Genomic DNA, 18464 nt, shown 5'->3' on the forward strand with positions numbered 1-18464 from the left:
AGCCTGTGCATGTCAGAACTGCCACCCTGGGGGACAAGGGTAGGAGGGAGACAGGGACAGTAGAGTTCAGGGGACAGGGGGACATATTGGCACGGTGGGAAGGGATCACATCTCCCACCAAAGGTGACAGAGCCCATTTGCTCCCAGCGGCTTCTCCTCACCAGGCATCCCCGCCAAGCACTTCCGACTTGACTAACACGCGGGATTTCTTCACGCCAAATGCACATTCCATAAACATGTCCCTCTAAGACTGAGAGAGCAGGGCTCAAGGGGTCGGCGGTGACATAGAATCCAATAGCAAAGCTTGTGCTCAGCCTCAGAGAGACATGGATTCCATCCCCGGCTCCAACAGAGGAGGGAAAAAAAGAGCTGGTGAAGGGGGACAGGTGGGGACACATTAGGGACATGGCTGAGACGGTTTGCATCTGCCATCGTGGGAAGAGCACAGGCAAGGAAGGTTTGTGACCCTCTGGCCCAGGGTGGCCAGGACTATTGACACTGCCGTCTTCAGTCTCAACACCATTGACTTGGAGATTCAATTGTATTTATGACCCTAGAGCAGAGGGAGGCTTTGTGTCACATACGCGTGTTGGCAGGGTGCAGTCCAAGCATCTAAGGCTGGCCACTTGTTTCCTCCCCAATGTCACATGGGGCACTAGAATGGTAGCTATGCCCCCTCCCTCCCTGTAGTTCCAGCCTCCCTGGAGGACTCCTTCCACTGGCTCTGTGACCTCTGTGTCCCTGACCCTCACTCTCCTCCACAGATCTGAGCAAGCACAGGCGTTACGAGATCCGAATGAGTGTGTACAACGCCGTGGGCGAGGGACCCTTGAGTCCGCCGCAAGAGGTCTTTGTCGGGGAGGCAGGTGAGTGTGCCTTCGTGAGTCCCAGACACAGGACTCGGGGGTCTCCAACCTGCCCTAGCCCACCTCCGCTCCCATTGCTTACACCCATGAGCACTCACTCTCTAACCTCCGTGCCCTCCAGTGCCCACGGCAGCACCGCAGAACGTGGCCATCCACAGTGCCACGGCCACACAGCTGGATGTGACCTGGGAGCCGCCCCCATTGGACAACCAGAATGGAGACATCCAAGGATACAAGGTAGGGGGCACCTGGCAGAGGAATGGAATACAAAGGAATAAAGAGTTAGGAGGGGTGGGTGAGTGGAATGAGGTCCCGAGCCCTTCCTGCACGGTCACCCTCAAATGCCATTGTACAGCCGTAGCCTTGGCTATGTGCAAGGCTGGCAGAAATAAACACTGAGGCACTGTGGAATATTTCCATTCTGAGGTGGGCTGAGCTTGAGCCAAGGAACTCAGACCCCACCTAAGCTTATTCTGTTTAATGCACGCAACGCCCAAACCCACCACCTCCAGCCCCACAGTCACGTAAGACGTTCCACTGGTACAGTGTTTACTTCACACACACAGAGCCCCAGGTTCAATCCCCAGCAGTGCATAAACCAGATGCGGACGTTTATACAACCCCAGCCCTCAGGAGGTGGAGGCAGAAGAGTTGGAGTTCAAGGTCATCATGGACTTTATAGCAAGTTCAAGGCCAGCCTAGGCTATGTGAGAACCTGTCTCAGAAAGAATATATATATATATATATATATATATATATACATACATACATATACATATACATATACACACATACATACATACATATATCCTAGGCCTGTCAATTAATTAGATGACCAATTTGCAAAGCACCTTGGCAGTATTTGAAAATCTGCTTAAAGGTCAGCCTATCTCTGATTCGGGATGTCGTGTTATGGTGACATACATATTCACAGAACCCTCTAAACTCTTCCAGCTTGCTCGAAGCCTAGGAAGCTATTACGTTGTGGGCATTAATGCCCACACAACGTGCCCATTTTATACGGATGAGGAAACGTTAGCCCAACCGATAAAGCCTGGACAGGTCACCACCTATCAGGTGTTAGGATCCAGAAGCCCAAATCAGCCTTTCCAGGCAGCACAGCACATGGTCAGATCCTGAAGAAGGCGGTTTGCGGAAGAGTAAAGAGCTGCTCGACCTCCCTCGTTGGAGCATGCAGCTCTTGGCTATGGTGGAAGCTCGCCTCCCTGGCCGACATCTGGGGTACTCTGGATCCTGGCATTTGGATGGTATTTTAGAAAACCATCTCCATGCAATGGCCCTAGGGACACAGGATATACAAACCACAGAACCCTGTGGTTTTCCTGGCCCAGCCTGTCATTCCATAGGTGTCAATGAGGCTGTGCCAGGGTGAAACACTCTCTCTGCCACTCGGCCCGTAGAGACAGGCCACTTGGTATAAGGCAAAATCCAGTATAGGAACCTTTTCCATCCAGGATGGAGAAGGAGGAGGAGAAACGGGGAGGGAGGCATCTTGCCAAGGATGCTCTGAAGATGGATGATATCCCTCAAGGCTGCACCCAGGAGTGCCAGCTGGGAAAACCAAACATTGTGCTCGTAACATATGCCTCTGAAGGGAGAGGAGGTGCCAGGCGGAGCCAGCCACAGTGTGGCAGTCACTAGACTGTTGAAATTTAAAAGCAGTGTGTTAACACGGAGATTCAGGAAATGTGCGGGTACCTGGGTACAAGAGAGAACACAGCGGATGTCTGCAGTTCCCAGAAAACGTTGCCCACCCCTGGGTGTGAACCACAGGGATAGAACTGCTACATCCCGGATGCGTGCTAACCAGTGCTGTGCCATCAGCACCCACTGACGTCAATGGGCCTGGTGTGTTCCCGTCAGCATCCAGGCTACAGGTTGGCAGAGTGCTTACCTAGTGTGTGCAAAATCCTGGGGGTTCTATATATATCCAGTTGTGATGGTGCATACATGTGACACCCATAACCCCGGAACTCAGGAGGTAGAGGCAAAAGCATTGGAAGTTCAAGATCATCCTTCGCTACTTAGCAAGTTCAAAGCCAGACTGCACTATATAGATCCCTAGAAGGAGGAAGAGAAGGAGGAGAGGAGAGGAGGACGAAGAGGAGGAAGAAGAGGATGAGAAGAAGTAGAAGAGGAGGAGGAGGAGGAGGAGGAAGAAGAAGAAGAAGAAGAAGAAGAAGAAGAAGAAGAAGAAGAAGAAGAAGAAGAAGAAGAAGAAGAAGAAGAAGAAGAAGAAGAAGAGAAGAAGAAGAAGAAGAAGAAGAAGAAGAAGAAGAAGCAGCAGCAGCAGCAGCAGCAGCAGCAGGTGATGGGACTGGTAGATTCTGACAGAAGACCGTGGCCTGAGGGAAGAACAGGAAACATGAACAGTGCCATGTCTGTCCAGGGAGCTTGAAGAAGATGGAAAATGTCAGTCACAGGGAAGGAAAAGAAAGAAGGGGCTTTGGGAGACCTGGAGGCTGGCTTCCTGTGTTTTCATGTCAAAACATCTACAGCTGAGTGGTGGTTTCACACACTTTAAATCCAAACACTCAAGGCTAGCCTGGTCTACAGAGTGAGTTCCAGGACAGCCAGGTATACACAGAGAAAGCCTATCTCAATTGAAGGGGAAAAAAATCTGCTAGCTGCCAAGGGAGACAATGTAGCTGTAGTTACAAGTGGTGCTTAAGAGAACAGCTCTAAACCAGAGAAAGCCATGGCATGAGAGCCTGCTCAGACTCAGATGACAAAACAAGACTCAAACCTGAACCCTGGGACAAGAGCCTGGTGATGACTCAGAGCGCACACGAGAAACTGGGAGACAGAGCAAGTGCAGCCCAGGGAGCGGCTATTGGACTGTTAAAAGAGAATGGCAGGGGGGTTGGGGATTTAGCTCAGTGGTAGAGCGCTTGCCTAGAAAGCGCAAGGCCCTGGGTTCGGTCCCCAGCTCCAAAAAAAAAAACCAAAAAAAAAAAAAAACAAAAGAGAATGGCAGGACTGGAGAGATGGCTCAGCGGTTAGAAGCACTGACTGTTCTTCCAGAGGTCCTGAGTTCAATTCCCAGCAACCACATGGTGGCTCACAACCATCTGTAATGGGATCTGATGCCCTCTTCTGGTGTGTCTGAAGACAGCGACAGTGTACTGACATTAAAAAACATATGAGAGAGAATTACAACCCAGCTGTTCTGTGGCTCTTGATTGACTTTTTCTGAGATGTTGGAAGGGGTTGGGAATGGAGCTAAGTTGATTGGACCCAAAACCCTGGGGTCCAACCTGCAGCATCACAGAAATCACAGAAACCAGGCATGGGGTATGTACCTGTAACACTAACACTGAGGAGGCAGAGACGGGAAGATTGGAAGTTCTAGATCGTCCTTGGTTACATAGTGATGTTGAGGATAGCCTGGGCTACATAGTGATGTTGAGGATAGCCTGGGCTACATAGTGACTTGAAGATAGCCCAGACTATGTGAAATCCTGCCGAGAGAGAGAGAGAGAGAGAGAGAGAGAGAGAGAGAGAGAGAGAGAGAGATTTTGTTGGAATTACATCAGATAATTCAGTTTAACAGGATTGGCCAACTATAGCCAACAGGCCAGATCTGGCCCACTATCTCTGCATAAGTAATGTTTTCTTTGGATACAAGCCATGCCTATATGTTTACAAGTTGCTGTGGCAACCTTTGCATAAGAAGGTGCTGAACAGACCTGAATAGTTGCAACAGAGACCAGGGCTACAGAACCTAAATCTTTAGTCAGCTGACAGACAAACACACAGTCAGGGTGGCCTTAAAGAGAGCCAACAGAGCCTTGGTGGCACGTGTCAGTAAACCCAGCACTCAGGAGGCAGAGGCAGGCAGATCTCTGTGAGTTTGAGGCCACCCTGGCCTACAGAGTGAATTCTGGGCCAGCCGGAGGTAGAAGGTTTCAAATTGTAATTAATTTAAAAGTGAACTATTAGGTCATACACTGATATATGCCTGTAATCCAAGTACAGAACGGAAGCAGGGATGAGACAGGAGAATTATAAGTTCAAGGTCAGCTAATGCTACATAGTCTCCAAAATGGATGAATGACTGGATGGATGAATGACTGGAGGGATGAATGACTGGAGGGATGAATGACTGGGTGGATGAATGACTGGGTGGATGAATGACTGGGTGGATGAATGACTGGGTGGATGAATGACTGGAGGGATGAATGACTGGGTGGATGAATGACTGGAGGGATGAATGACTGGAGGGATGAATAAAGGAATGAACAAATGAATGAATGAAAAGAGAGCCACTAAAGTACTGAGGGAAAGAGAGGCTGAGAAAGGAGAGTTATGAGTTCAAGGCTGGCCAAAGCTACATAGTCCCAAAAATGGATGGACAAACAGATGGATGGGTGGATGGACAGACAGATAGATGGACAGACAGATGGATGGATGGATAGATTGGCAAATGGATGGGTGGGTGGATGGATGGATGGATGGATGGATGGATGGATGGATGGATGGATGATGGATGGGCAGATGGATAGATAGAGAGCCACTGGACTAGGCATGGCAGCCTAGAACAGAAAGCAGAGTTGAGGCAGGAGAATTGTGAGTTCATGACCAATTTAGTCTACTTAACAAAATTCTTGCTCCAAAATAACAAGGATGAAGCTGGAGAGATGGCTTCTTAGTTAAGACCATTTGCTACATTCCTCAACACCCACAACTGGCTGGGACTTCAGCTCCCAGAACATCTTCTTCTGACCCTGCACTCAAGTGTGTGACTGTTGAGGCAAAACACTCCCATAATACCAGTTTTCTGAAGGTGGAGGCAGGGGGATTAAGAGCTCAAAGTCTTCTCCAACCATATAGCTAGTTCCAGGCTGCATGAAACTGTGTCAGTGACTAAAGAAACAAACAAACAAGGGCTCAGAAAGTGACCAAGTGGGGCTGGAGAGACGGCTCAGTGGTTAAGAACACTGACTGCTCTTCCAGAGGTCCTGAGTTCAATTCCCAGCAACCACATGGTGGCTCACAACCATCTGTAATGGGAACTGATGCCCTCTTCTGGTGCGTCTGAAGACAGCGACAGTGTACTTACATAAATAAAAGATAAATAAATCTTTTAAAACAGAAAGAAAGAGAGAGAGAGAGAGAAAAGAGAGAGAGAGAGAGAGAGAGAGAGAGAGAGAGAGAGAGAGAGAGAAAGCTAGCTAGCTAGCTAGCTGGAGAGCACTGTTTATCATGTACAAGGCCCCAGGTTCCATTGGGGATCATGGCTTGGGAGGGAAACATTGGGCCAGCCTGAACATGAGACATTTTCCTCTTGTTATCCCCTAGATGGCTGTGCTGTGGTGACTGCTTACGTAGCCCTCACAGAGCATCAGGTGTTCAGAGGAGTCTAAGGATTGTGTGAAATTCACAGGAGGGGGATGCAGCTTCATGTGGTTCTAAGTGGCAAGATTTCCCTGCTTTTAAAGCAAAATAGTGCTCCAGTGTGAATTCACAAACGCTGTGCGTTCATCTGCTCACCCACTGACATGGTTAGAAGGGGCTGTTTGTTTGTTTTTTTGTTTGATTTTGAGACAGGGTCTTACGCTGGCTCAGCGTGGTTTTAAACTAGCTATGTCCCATAGGATGACCTTGAACTTATGACCGTCAGCCTCCAAGTACAGGATGACAGGTGTGCAATAGAGCGCCTGGATTTTCCACATCTTGGCTATTGTGGCTCTTACTACGGCGTAACATGAGAGTGTAAATATCTTCTTCAAGAGCCTGGTTTTAATACTTTTGGATACATTCCCAGAAATGAGATTGCTGGATCATATGGTAATTCTATTTTTAACTTTCTTTCAAGAACTCCAGACTGTTTCCCTCAGTAGCTGTGCCATTTTACATTTCCAACAATGGCACTGGAGGCTTCGAGTTTCTCACCAAAGGGCTGACTATCTTTTTTTTTTTAAGATTTATTTATTTATTTATTTATTTATTTATTTATTTATTTAATGTATGAGTACACTGTCGCTGTCTTCAGACACAAGTACCAGAAGAGGGCGCCAGATCCCATTACAGATGGTTGTGAGCCACCATGTGGTTGCTGGGATTTGAACTCAGGACCTCTGGAAGAGCAGTCAGTGTTCTTAACCTCTGAGCCATCTCTCCAGCCCCTTGATTCCTTTTTAAAAAATGACTTCCTTATTCTATGTGCATTTGGTGTTTTGACCACATGTATATCTTGTGTGAAGATGTCAGATCTTGTAGTTACAGACAGTTGTGAGCCGCCGTGTGGGTGCTGGGAGTTGAACCCGGGTCGTCTGCAAGAGCAGTCAGTGCTCTTGACCACTGAGCCAGCTCTCTGGCCCCTTTACTTCCTTTTCTAGTGCCTTTTCCTAACCTCATGGTTTTGTTCACTTCTCTCTATATCCTTGCTTGATCCCTTTACTGGAGAACTCAAAGGCTTCTTCCATGAGATAGGGACGTTGCTAAATGGATAAAGTGTTTGCTGACAGTTTGCTGTGCTCTGGTGATACACAGGCTTGAGACAGAATCCATGAAACTCAGGCTCCATCTTCAGCGGAGGGAGCAAGGCCGGGAGGGCGGGAAGAAGGGGAGAGAGGGGAAGAAAGAAATCAAAGGCAATCTCCCATAGTCTCCGCCCCTCTCAAGCTGACCCTCTATTCTCTTCCCCAAACCGAATTCCAAGTATGTTTTCATCCTCTCCCGCCCCCACAAAGGCTGCTGATAAATCTGCCCTGTTCTTCGTCAACAGGTCACAGGCTTCACCCAGCCTGTCTCCACAGCACTGTGCCTTACACAGCTGAGACATGACATTCTCCTGCCTGTTTCTCCTCACGTGGCCCATCACCCCTCCTCTGTCTCCTTTGCCGTGTCTCCCCACCCGACCCCTGCATTTCAACAGAGGCACCAGGAATCTGTCCATTCCTCTCCTCTGGCTAGAAGGACCCCGCAGTACTCTGGCTGTCCTCACCAAGCTGTTGATACTCAGGGAGTGTGCAAAGCTGTAAAGCTGGCCTTGAGCTCTTCCCCAAATGATGAATCCAGGAGAAGCTCCATTGCGTTCTCATAGTCAGTGGACGAGTGGGTGATTTTATGAATGAAGACCTCAATTCCCCTTATAAAAAGAATTTTTTTTAAAAAACGGAAGCAAGGCGGTAGAGAAGTAAATCTTTTGTAGTAACAAGATGTCCTAACTGCCTTGGCACACGCTGGGGGTGGACACTTTTATTAGCTCTTTCCTACTTTTATTGGAATGAAGGAAAGGAAACGCCAATAGCGTTCAGAGCCCTCTCTGGCCAGCAGATGGCGCCAAATGATCTCCAATCCTGTACAAGGTTTGGGATGCCAGGCTTTATGGAGAGCCCCAGCTCAATGTTCTTACTGTAGTTTGAGAATCTTCTGTGTGTGTTTAAAAGCACTAACCATGCTTATTACAGAGTGCCTGGAGGCTCCACGAAGCTCCTGCTACACTGAGGACCTAAAATCTCCCACAAGCATGTAATAATACTTTTAAAAGCTGACCAGTCCTTACCGCCCGTAACCTTCCTGATCACCGTGGAAAGCGGGTGTCCTTAAGCCCACTGCAGCTGAGAGAAGTTGTGCCTGACCAAGTCCCACACCTATCAAATGGTGCCATCAGAATTCAGCCACGAACCGTATGCCATCTCTGTCCAGCCTCCCCCTGCAGCAGACTTTGTAGACTTTGATCCACACATATCAGATTGGATCGTGCGCACCACCAAGAGCTTTTTACAGAAGCATTAGCAGCTCGGAATGCTAATTTGGCACAATGGCAGGACTGAGGCTCTCTGCTCCTCACCAGTGCCCTGGCATTGCCAAGATGTTCGTCCCTATGCCCCACACAGTAGAGCAGAGCCCATGATTGCTCTCGCCTCTCCAGCTCAGGCCCGTGAGGCAGATTCCTATTCTGAGGCTGACACATCTGCGTTACATGCAACAGACACCAACCACAGAGAAACAAGATATATGGGGATGAGGTTTACAGTCTAGCAGAGGATGGGCATTGGCCACTAAAAGGAAAGTTCCAAAATCCTTCTTAAATAGCTCTTAGCTACTTCCGTATTGTTTCCTGGTTGAAAGCAGAGGTGTCTTTGAACCCTGAGATGGGCAGAGGCGGAGGAGGGGAAATGCCTTCACCCCTCTCATACCACCATTGGTTCACACAGATTTATTTCTGGGAAGTCCAGCGGAGGAACCTCACGGAGAGGGTGAAGACTCTCTTCCTGGCTGAGAACAGCGTGAAACTCAAGAACCTGACTGGTTACACGGCCTACATGGTCAGCGTGGCAGCCTTCAACGCTGCGGGGGATGGGCCACGGAGCACCCCGACCCAGGGCCAGACTCAGCAAGCAGGTAGGGAGAAGTCTTGGAGGAGGTCATTTTGTGGGGACAAACTGGTGTCCACACCTGGTGTCAGAGCTATCTCAGGCAGCCCGGGGACTGGGTTCGGATACCCAGGCCCTCCTTCCAGAGCCCCTGTGGAAAGAGCCCAGCCTGCAAAGACGACTCTCTGTGGGAGAGAGAGAGAGAGAGAGAGAGAGAGAGAGAGAGAGAGAGACTCTCACTGGGAACCTTGAGAAAGTCGCCAGATCTCACCTAGCCTGTTCTGCCCACCTTGTCTCAGCCTCTGGCACAGCCACCACCCCTGTTTGGCTCCTTCCTTTCTTCTGTCTCCCACCCCACGTTCATTGTCTTCTGTGAGCCCACACTTTTGCTTCATGCTGGTGATGAAACAATGATAAAAAGCAAAACAAACAAAAAAAAAAATAAATAAGTAAGGCTGTACCCGGATGGAACATCAACAAGCACAGATGAGCAGCCGGGAGGTCGGGGGGGAGGGGCTGGAGGGAGGGGGAGGGACCGGGAGACGGGGGAGGAGCTAAGGGGAGCAGGGTGGCCGGGTAGTTCACTTTGGACAGACCTGGCCAAGACGGCTACACCTGGATGAGGTTTGAGCCAGGGGAGACCAGCTGTGGGAAGTTCTGGAGACAAGCAGGAAGCAGGATTCCTGTCAGAAAGACCAGCAGGAGCAGAGGCTTGGAGGCTGAAGGGGATTAGAGGAACAGAACCCGGTGCTTGACAAAAGAAGTGAAATGAGACGGAGGCCCCGAGGGTCTGGAGAACAGGATTTGTGTTGCGTGTGGTGAGGAGACACAGAAGGGTTTGAGCTGTTAAGGGTTAGAACTTGGGCTGGCTCAGTGATTAAGAGCACTGGCTGACTTTTCTAAAAGACCCGGATTCAATTCCCAACCCCCACGTGGCAGCTCATTACTGCCTGCAACTCCAGTTGCGGGGAACCTGATACCTTCACACAGACATTCGAGCAGGCAAAACACCAACGTACATGAAGTAAAAGTAAGCAAATGAAAATTTCAAAAAGAATTAGATCTTTCACGTTTTGAAAAACTGGCTCTCCCTTCTGGGCTGAGAGTCTGGAGGGAGACATCAGCCAGAGGTGAGGAGAACTAGACCCAGGCAGTGTGGAGGAAGGGGAGCGGTTAGAGATCCTCTTGTATTGGAGTGTACGAAGCCACTTTTGGTCAGTGTCACACTGGGTTCCCCTAGAAGTCCCAAGGAGTGAGCAGTGTAGTGTCTTTTCTGTTTAAGAACAGAGGCATCCCAGAAAACATGCGTTTTGCTCATGGTCCCCTGGTAGGTCACAGGGGAAAGGACAGATGCTAGAACGGAGGACACCTGAGAGGATTCAGGAAGCTTTTGTTTCTTTTTTTTCCCTCCAATGTGTCAACCTTCCAAAGCTATGAATTTCTCATCGGCAGATTCAACCAACCCAGAAAGGAAAATATTCCCCAAAATTGCTTCTGCCTGGGGGCAGCGGCAGCACAGACCTGTAATCTAAGCACTTAAGAGGTGAAGCCGAGAGGAGCAAGAGCTCAAAGTCAGGGCTGGGGAGATGGCTCAGCAGTTCCAGCACTGCTGCCCTTCCAGAGGGCCAGCTTCCATTCCCACAACCCACCCTAAGTGTCTCACAACCACCTCCAGCCTGGATTCCAGGGCACCCGACCTCTACAGGCATGTACACACACATGTGACATATACACAGACACGCAGGCACATAAATTAAAAAAAAAAAGAGTCACCTTTAGCTACACAGCAAGTTCAAGACTGCCCTGAGTGAAGGGAAAATGTCTCAAAAAACAAACAAGCAAATGAAAATGTATCTATACTGGACATGTTCAGACAGCACTGAATAACAACTATTTTGTAAATAGATACAATACTGTTTGCATTGTATCAGGAATCTTAAGTAACCTAGAAAGGAGTTAAGGCATGTGGGAAGGGCTAGACGATATATCAGTGGTACCATAGTTGCCTAGCCTGAGATGTCCTGAGTTCAAATGCCACCACCACAGATAAGGGGGATGGGTACATAGAAGGATGCCTGTAGCTTATGCCAAAATGACATTCTATATGAAGCAAGCATCCTCAGACTTTTGTTAGAATAAATTGCCTGTGGATACAGAAGGCAACAGTGCAGCCTTCCGCCCTGCCTCCAGAAAGCAGCTTCTCCAGCCTAATACCTTCCCGACTGCCACCCCCACTAGTCTTAAGGAGCCATAGAAAGCAAACTATCAGAGACAATTCATAACCGGGATCCTCTCTGGGACAAGATTCCGCTCCGGGGGAGCCTTTCCCTCCACTGACTCTCCCCACCCCCATCTCCAACCCCACGTCAGCCAGAGGCTGGCTGAGCTTGGGTGTGCTAGCTATCCATCTGCCTGCCTGCCCATCTGGAGGACACTTCATCAGTGTCACTGGTCAGATATGAGCCCACCCCAGGAGCCTAGAAGCTTCCGGCTCTGTAGCAGTGGGACAGAATGTCCTGTCCCACGTCCTTCTAACCCCCTAGTGTGTTGAGAGGGAGGGCAGGAAAGGGCCCTGAGTTCACCTCCCTCCTTCAAAGACAGCCGGGGAGATGGAGCCGGAAGCTGTCAAGATTAGTTCTGGCCTGGTGGGAGGCAGCCCTGGACAATAATAGCCTAGCCATCCACCCAACCAGATTGGGATGCTGGGGGGTGGGGGTGCTTCCTGTCTTGCCTCTTTGCCCTCCCATTTCCCAGCCCCCCCTACCCCCACCACACACACCGGAATCTTCCAACCTTGTGTTTTCAGAGTTACCCCAGGGGTCTCAGAACAAGAAAACATCTCTCTTCCAGAGGATCTGGCTGTCCTTGGTCTGGCTCCTGCTGACAGCGTGATGTCTCTAGGCAAGCCCTTGCAACCCAGGGATGAAAGGAAGGCCATGTCTCCGGAGTTCTGATGTCTCCTTTAGCACCCACTGTATATGAGGCCAAGGCATACGACCCACTCTAGCGGGGTGCTGAAAAACACACCCCGAGGTGGCAAGAAATGACCTCGCCCCACAGTGAACCCTCAAGGGTCATCCATTGTAATGCAGTGCCTGGTCCCATGCTGCTAGCCAGGGCTCAGAGCCACCTAGGAGAAAGTCCAGATTCGCCATCTTTAAGGTCTTTTTCTCAGTGCCAGAGCCTTTGCTATTAGACAGCTGAGTGCTAGTGACGGCAATGGAGGAGGAGAAAGTTTGGGGGCCTTAGCTGACCCTTCCTGCCTTCATCTTGTGCCTAGCCTCGCTTTCTCTCCTTCCCCGGGCATGGACCCAAGAGCTCCTGCTAGTTGCTTGGAGCCCGACCTGAGACTCTGCACTTCCACAGAGAGAGAAAAACAAAAAGCCCTTTGCTGTCTCTCCACAGCCCCCAGTGCCCCAGGCTCGGTCAAGTTCAGCGAGCTGACCACTACCTCAGTGAATGTGTCCTGGGATGCCCCACAGTTCCCCAACGGTCCTCTGGAGGGCTACAGGCTGGTGTATGAACCCTGCACCCCAGTGGATGGTAAGTGTTGATCTCCCACATTCACTCTCCTGAACTTTCCCCTTTCGAGGGCTGGTTTGCACCCCGAGACCACCCCATGACCACTACTCAGCAGTTAGAATTGGTGAGGGTCTTCCCGTCTTATGAATGGGGAGACTGAGGCTTGACCCAGGGGAGGGGTGTTTCTGATAGAAAAGCATCTGAGGGCAGAGTGGAAACAGCATCATAGGGCTGCCCTCTCCTGTGCAGGTGGGGGGTGGGGCTGGGGGGGTCCTGTAGTATAGACATCCAGTTCCATAAACTGAGTCAGGAAGAGAGAGAGAATCCAAGCAAAACACAGTTGCCCAGGAATGGACAGGACCCCAAAGAAAAGAATCCCCTGGTGTTCTCCTGTTATCCTGGGCCACCGCCAAACCTCAGGGTTCTCAGCACACCCCTTTGGAGGGTCGGGACCCTTTTCAGAAATCTAATCAAAGCCTGGATCAGGGAGATGCATCTACCACCTCCTGCTCTGCAAATGACTGTCCCTAGCCCAGGTCATCTGCACCCTGCCCTTCCCCGGGCTCCCCACCCAGACCCTGATCCTCCCTGGGGTTCTCAGAAGGGCTTGAACTGGCAACCCTGCCTGTTGACATCAGGTACCTGCCAGCTTTCTCACCCAGTACAGCCCAATGACAGCTGACAGGAACAAGCCAGGGGTGAGCATTCGTCCCCAGAAGTTACCACAGTTTTATCTCCACAGCTACCTGAAGAGAACTCACAGGCAAGAAATAGGCTGGGCTTCTCAGTGGCTGGGGCTGCTTACAACAAGGCATAGGGATAAGACTGCCCTAGAAGTGACACCAGGAAGTGACCATTTCTGTGGACACACACCAGAGAGAGAGACAGAGAGAGAGAGAGAGAGAGAGAGAGAGAGAGAGAGAGAGAGAGAGAGAGAGAGAGAGAGAGAGAGACTCTTAGCACTGGAGCCTGGTAAAAACAAGGGGAGAGCCTGGGAACATTAGGCAGCTCCAGTTCTGGGTCAGTGCGGGAGAACAGTGGTCCTCAGTCTTGTTTGCCACCACCAGGGTGCCAGCAGCCCATCCTGCAGAGCAGGGCTGTGTCAAAACCAAACAGGAGGCAGGTCCTGGAAAGAGACGCAGGCAGGAACGGGGCTAGGTCAGAGGTCAAGAAGACAAGATGCAGGGGACCTAGACAGGCTCTTGTCCCGGCGGTTTCTACCTGACCTACCCAGAGACCTCCCACCTGGAGAAATGGCGTCCTTGGCCTCTCATGATCTTACTGCAGCAGAGTCTAGACTCTGTGTCCTTATAGGTTCCTGAGTAAGGGTCTCCATTTAGAATGGGCCACTGCAGCAGGCCAGCAGTCCCCCATTTTCTTATAGAGAAAGCCAAGGTGCAGGCCAGGAAGGGGTTTGCTCAGCAGTATCAAAGAGGACTCACTCAGTAAGTGAAAGGGGTTAGAGGCGAGGCTCCATTGGTACAGTGGTTGCCTGGCACGCACACAGTCCAGGGTCCCATCCTCAGCAGCACATATGCTGGCCATGGTGGCTCAGGCCCATAATTCCAGCACTCAGGAGATGGCGACAGGGAGATGGGACATCAGAGAGTCCTTAGCTATACAGTAAGTTTGAGGCCAGTTTGCATCACTAAAGAACCTGTCTCAAAAAAAAAAATAATAATAATAATAATAATGGCCTAGAGATTCGGCTCAGCCGTTTAGGGTCCTGGCTGCCATCCCAGGGGGCCAGTTCCCAAGCACCCACATGGCAGCCCACAGAGGTGTATAACTCCAGTTTTAGAGAATCCAATACCCTCTTTGGCCTCCCTGGGCACCAGGCATGCAAGTGGTACCCAGACATGCATGGTAAGCAAAATATCCACTGCTCCATTCTTCTCGCTCCTGGGCCTGATGCCGGATTATTAGCATCTAAGCAAAAAAAGAGGGTGGGGAGTTGTCAGGCAGTGGTGGTGCATGCCTTTAATCTTAGTAACTTGGCAGCCAGAGGCAGGTAGAGCTCTGAGTTCGAGGTCAGTTTGGTCTACAGAGCAAGTTCCAGAACAGCCAGGGTCACGGAGAAACCCTGTCTCAAAAACCAAAAAGGAAAATAAATAAGTTAATTAATTAATTTAAAAAGTAAATGAAGTACTTACTATGTGTTTGGATGCTCCTGACCCTCTGGCTTGTTGGAAGAATGAACCAAAACCATATATATATGTGCATATATATATGTGTGTGTGTGTGTGTGTGTATGTACATATGTATGTATATGTACATATATATGCATTATATACGCACACACAGATATGCACTTTCTCTAGTTTCGAGGGAATTCACACACACACACACACACACACACACACACTCTCTCTAGAGCAAACTTCAGGACTTCGGCAGGTTCTGTGGTGACCAGTAGACACCTTCTATAAGAGAACAAAGCCTGGTCCTGACTCCCAGGGAGACTCTGGGCTTGGGAAAGTGCAGAGCACACAGAACCACCTTGTGGAAGCCCCCATCCCACCCCTGACTGCCATGACCCGAGGTGCTAAAAGCTGCATGGTTACAGATGATGAGGCCCCTGGAGCTGGGCTCTCATTGGCCAAGAAGAGCATGAAGATAGGACTGGGGTGGAACTGGGCTGTGATGGGGGTTAGAGTCGTCAGCAGGTGCCATTCCAGCTCCATGAGTCTTTTCTCCTGAGCTCTTTTTCAGAGCCGAGTTCCTGACACAATGTTGGCAGCCTGTGGGCTCCCATGACAGACAGCTCAGCTGATTTCAAGAGACGGAGGCCACAGCCACCACCTCCTCCCAGTAGCTGCCAGTGGCCCTTGGTGGCCCTGTTCCCACCAGCTACTGCAGCCCCTACTCACGCTCCTTCCCCACAGGGGTCAGCAAGATTGTGACAGTGGACGTGAAGGGGAACAGTCCACTGTGGCTAAAAGTGAAGGATCTGGCCGAGGGCATGACCTATCGTTTCCGAATCAAAGCCAAGACCTTCACCTACGGGCCTGAGATTGAAGCTAACATCACTACGGGCCCTGGAGAAGGTAGGAGAGAGGGGACGTCACACTGTCCTTCGCACCACATCCTCGGGGTCCAAGTGAGAGAGACCCAGGAGGTCTAGAGCTGGCTCTGAGGACAGTAGGAAGCTTACTTACTCCTCCATCTCCTGCCCCAAGGCTCCTCTCTCTCTCCTCCTCCATGCTTCATTCTCCTTCTTCTTGACTCCTCCTCTCTCCACTGTCCCTCCTCCAGGCTCCGCTCTTGTCCTCATCCTGGGTTTGGTTATTAACATCCAAGTCCCTGGGCTATTCCAGCCTGAGCCTGGACTGACCCAGACCCTCTCACCCCACCGGCCCATACACACTTCCCAGGCTGTCACAGGGTCTGTCCCAATACAGAGCCCAGGTTGACCTGCTATGTATGGTCCTCAGGGTCAGCCACTCAAGTGCTGGTTTTACAGGGGAAAGCCACTACAACCATGGAGGTTCCCATTGCTCCTTCTTTCCTTCTTCTCTCACCCTCAGCCTTTGTCACCTCAGCCTGTCACCTCCGTCCAGGAAGGAAGCAGCCTGGCACGTGTCCAAACCTCCATCCTGGCCAGAACCACTCCCCTGTACCTTCCCCTTCCCCCACCCAGCTGCGGCTCTCAGAGCAGGGTGCAGAAGAATCACCCCCAGCTCTTGTCCAGTTGTATGCTCCCTGGGTGGACACAAGAGCCTCTGTTGTCCCTGAGATGCAGTCACCTCCCTCTCACAATGACACCAGCACCTCCAGTTAACTCTCTGACGCACGGGCAGCCTTCTGGAAGCCAGGCTTCCCCAGCACCCAACACCTCCTTTCCCATTTTCAAGACAGGGTTTCCCTGTGTCACCCAGCTGCCCTAGAACTTACTCTGTAGACCAAGCTGACCTTGAACCCTCAGAGATCCACCTGCCTGTGCCTCTCTGCCTCCCAGAGATGTGTGTCACTAGCTTTCCCAGCTGCTTTTACATCTAGAAGGCCAGTCAGTGTTCCACCCTTGGGGTCCCACCCTAATCCTCTCTGTCACTGCCCCTGGTCTCTGTCACTTCTCACTCTCCACCCAGCACCCTGGTGGGTTGATCAGGGTTTAGTCTCCACTGGCCCTGACATGGGATCAGGTTTTCCCATGCTGAACATAAAAACTGATTCCTAAGCAACCCTGCTGCCCGCACCCTCTCTTGAGGAAGAATCTAGCCAGGCCCAGCCCAACTTCCTCCCGAAGGTCACCTCCTTCCCCTCTGTGTCCCAGGGCCATCAGCAGACAGTGAACTTTCTCCAGAGTATGGGCTTAGAAGAAGGAAAGAGCTGGAGAGCCCAGGTCCTCTTGCCTTCAACCTGCTTGTGGGATTGTCACCCCTGTGTCTCGTTCAGTAAGGACGTGATGTGCAGGGCCATGAAAGGCTGCTGTCCCAGCTCTGCTTTTCTTCTGAGACTTCCTGGGATTTAAAAACTAGGAGACGGCGAATGGCAGGCCACCCAAGCACAGCCAGTTCCAACTTAGGGTTTAAAGAGTCCCAGCTTGGAGTTTGTGGCACGAGATAGGGAAGATGTTGGGCAAGAAATGGAGGAGGGGTGGAGGGTACCAAGAAAGAAAACCAATCTAACCAGGAGGGATCTATAAGGGACAGCACCAGCCCAGCTGTCCTCTGCTCACCAGAAAAGCCAGTGGCAGCCTTTTTCTCTGCCCTGAGCAGTGCTCTATACAGAGTGAAAAGCAGGGAGTCCAGGCTGCACCGCACTGTCAGGTCCTGTCTCCCCTTCATGGGCTGCAGGCAGGAGCCTCCTTAGAGAAGGGAAAGACAGGGAAACTGAGACTCTCCAAAACTGACATCGGGAATGGATATTGGGGCCTGGCAATGAGGTATCCAGCTGTGCAGAAAGTCTCCAGCCTCCTGCCTGAGTTGAACAGCTCCCCGGGTCCCAGAGGGCTTTGGTGAGGTGTCCGGAGTTGTGTTCTCTTCCTATCTGGCAGCCGGAGGCCATCAATCAGCCTGCACGCATGCAGGCACTGCTGCCTCAACCCCTGGTACCACGAGCAGACAGGAAGCATCTACCGTGTGCTAGGCTCCGGGGATGGTTAATATCGTGTCTACTGGGAGACAACCTTGGTTGGGACCACACATGGCAGGAGTCTCCAGGAGGTGTTTGGGATGCTGCACAGACAGATACCTGGCCCAGTCCTCTGCCAACACAAGCTTCCTCCTGTCTGCTATTCTACCCTCCCTCTCCGATATCTCAGTCTGCAAGACACACCTTCTGCCAAGTTCTCCTTCCTAGGGACGGAGCCTGCTCTCTCCACACCTAGCCTAACATGCATGTAGGGGTAGCAGATTTCAAGTAAGAGATGAGACGGAGACAATGGGCATTATCTTTCCCTTGCCAGGCAAGGAGATGTTAAAGGGGCCTTCGCTCCCTCAGACAGACCTCATTCCTATCAGTCTGAACACCTCTGCTGCCCACCGTGGTATCTCCTTTCAAGATTTCCTCCCACAAGGCCCTTACAGACGGGTAAACTGAGGCACCCCTGAAGGGTTCCGCGAATGGATCGCGTAATAAGTTCTGGCGAGTCTCACATGCCTTTGTCCTCTGACTCTGCTCTAGAGCTCACCCCAGGATCATCGACCCCGCCCTGGGATTCGGAATGTGGGGTGTGGGAGTAACAGGAAGAGACAGTGGTCACATCCTGGCAGGCCTGGCCCAAGAGAGA

General features: G+C 51.0%; 1 protein-coding gene across 1 annotated transcript in view; it reads left to right on the forward strand.

Moving 5' to 3' along the window:
* Positions 1 to 18464, forward strand: part of Sdk2 (sidekick cell adhesion molecule 2) — a 274922-nt gene that overhangs the window by 236191 nt on the left and 20267 nt on the right. The window contains exons 35-39 of the mRNA XM_032912110.1: positions 765 to 866; positions 988 to 1103; positions 9053 to 9239; positions 12617 to 12754; positions 15619 to 15780. Of these exons, the coding sequence (XP_032768001.1) occupies positions 765 to 866; positions 988 to 1103; positions 9053 to 9239; positions 12617 to 12754; positions 15619 to 15780 (705 nt within the window). The remainder of the gene's footprint in view (positions 1 to 764; positions 867 to 987; positions 1104 to 9052; positions 9240 to 12616; positions 12755 to 15618; positions 15781 to 18464) is intronic.

This window comes from Rattus rattus, chromosome 9 (genome assembly GCF_011064425.1).
Source record: "Rattus rattus isolate New Zealand chromosome 9, Rrattus_CSIRO_v1, whole genome shotgun sequence".
Classification (NCBI taxonomy): domain Eukaryota; kingdom Metazoa; phylum Chordata; class Mammalia; order Rodentia; family Muridae; genus Rattus; species Rattus rattus.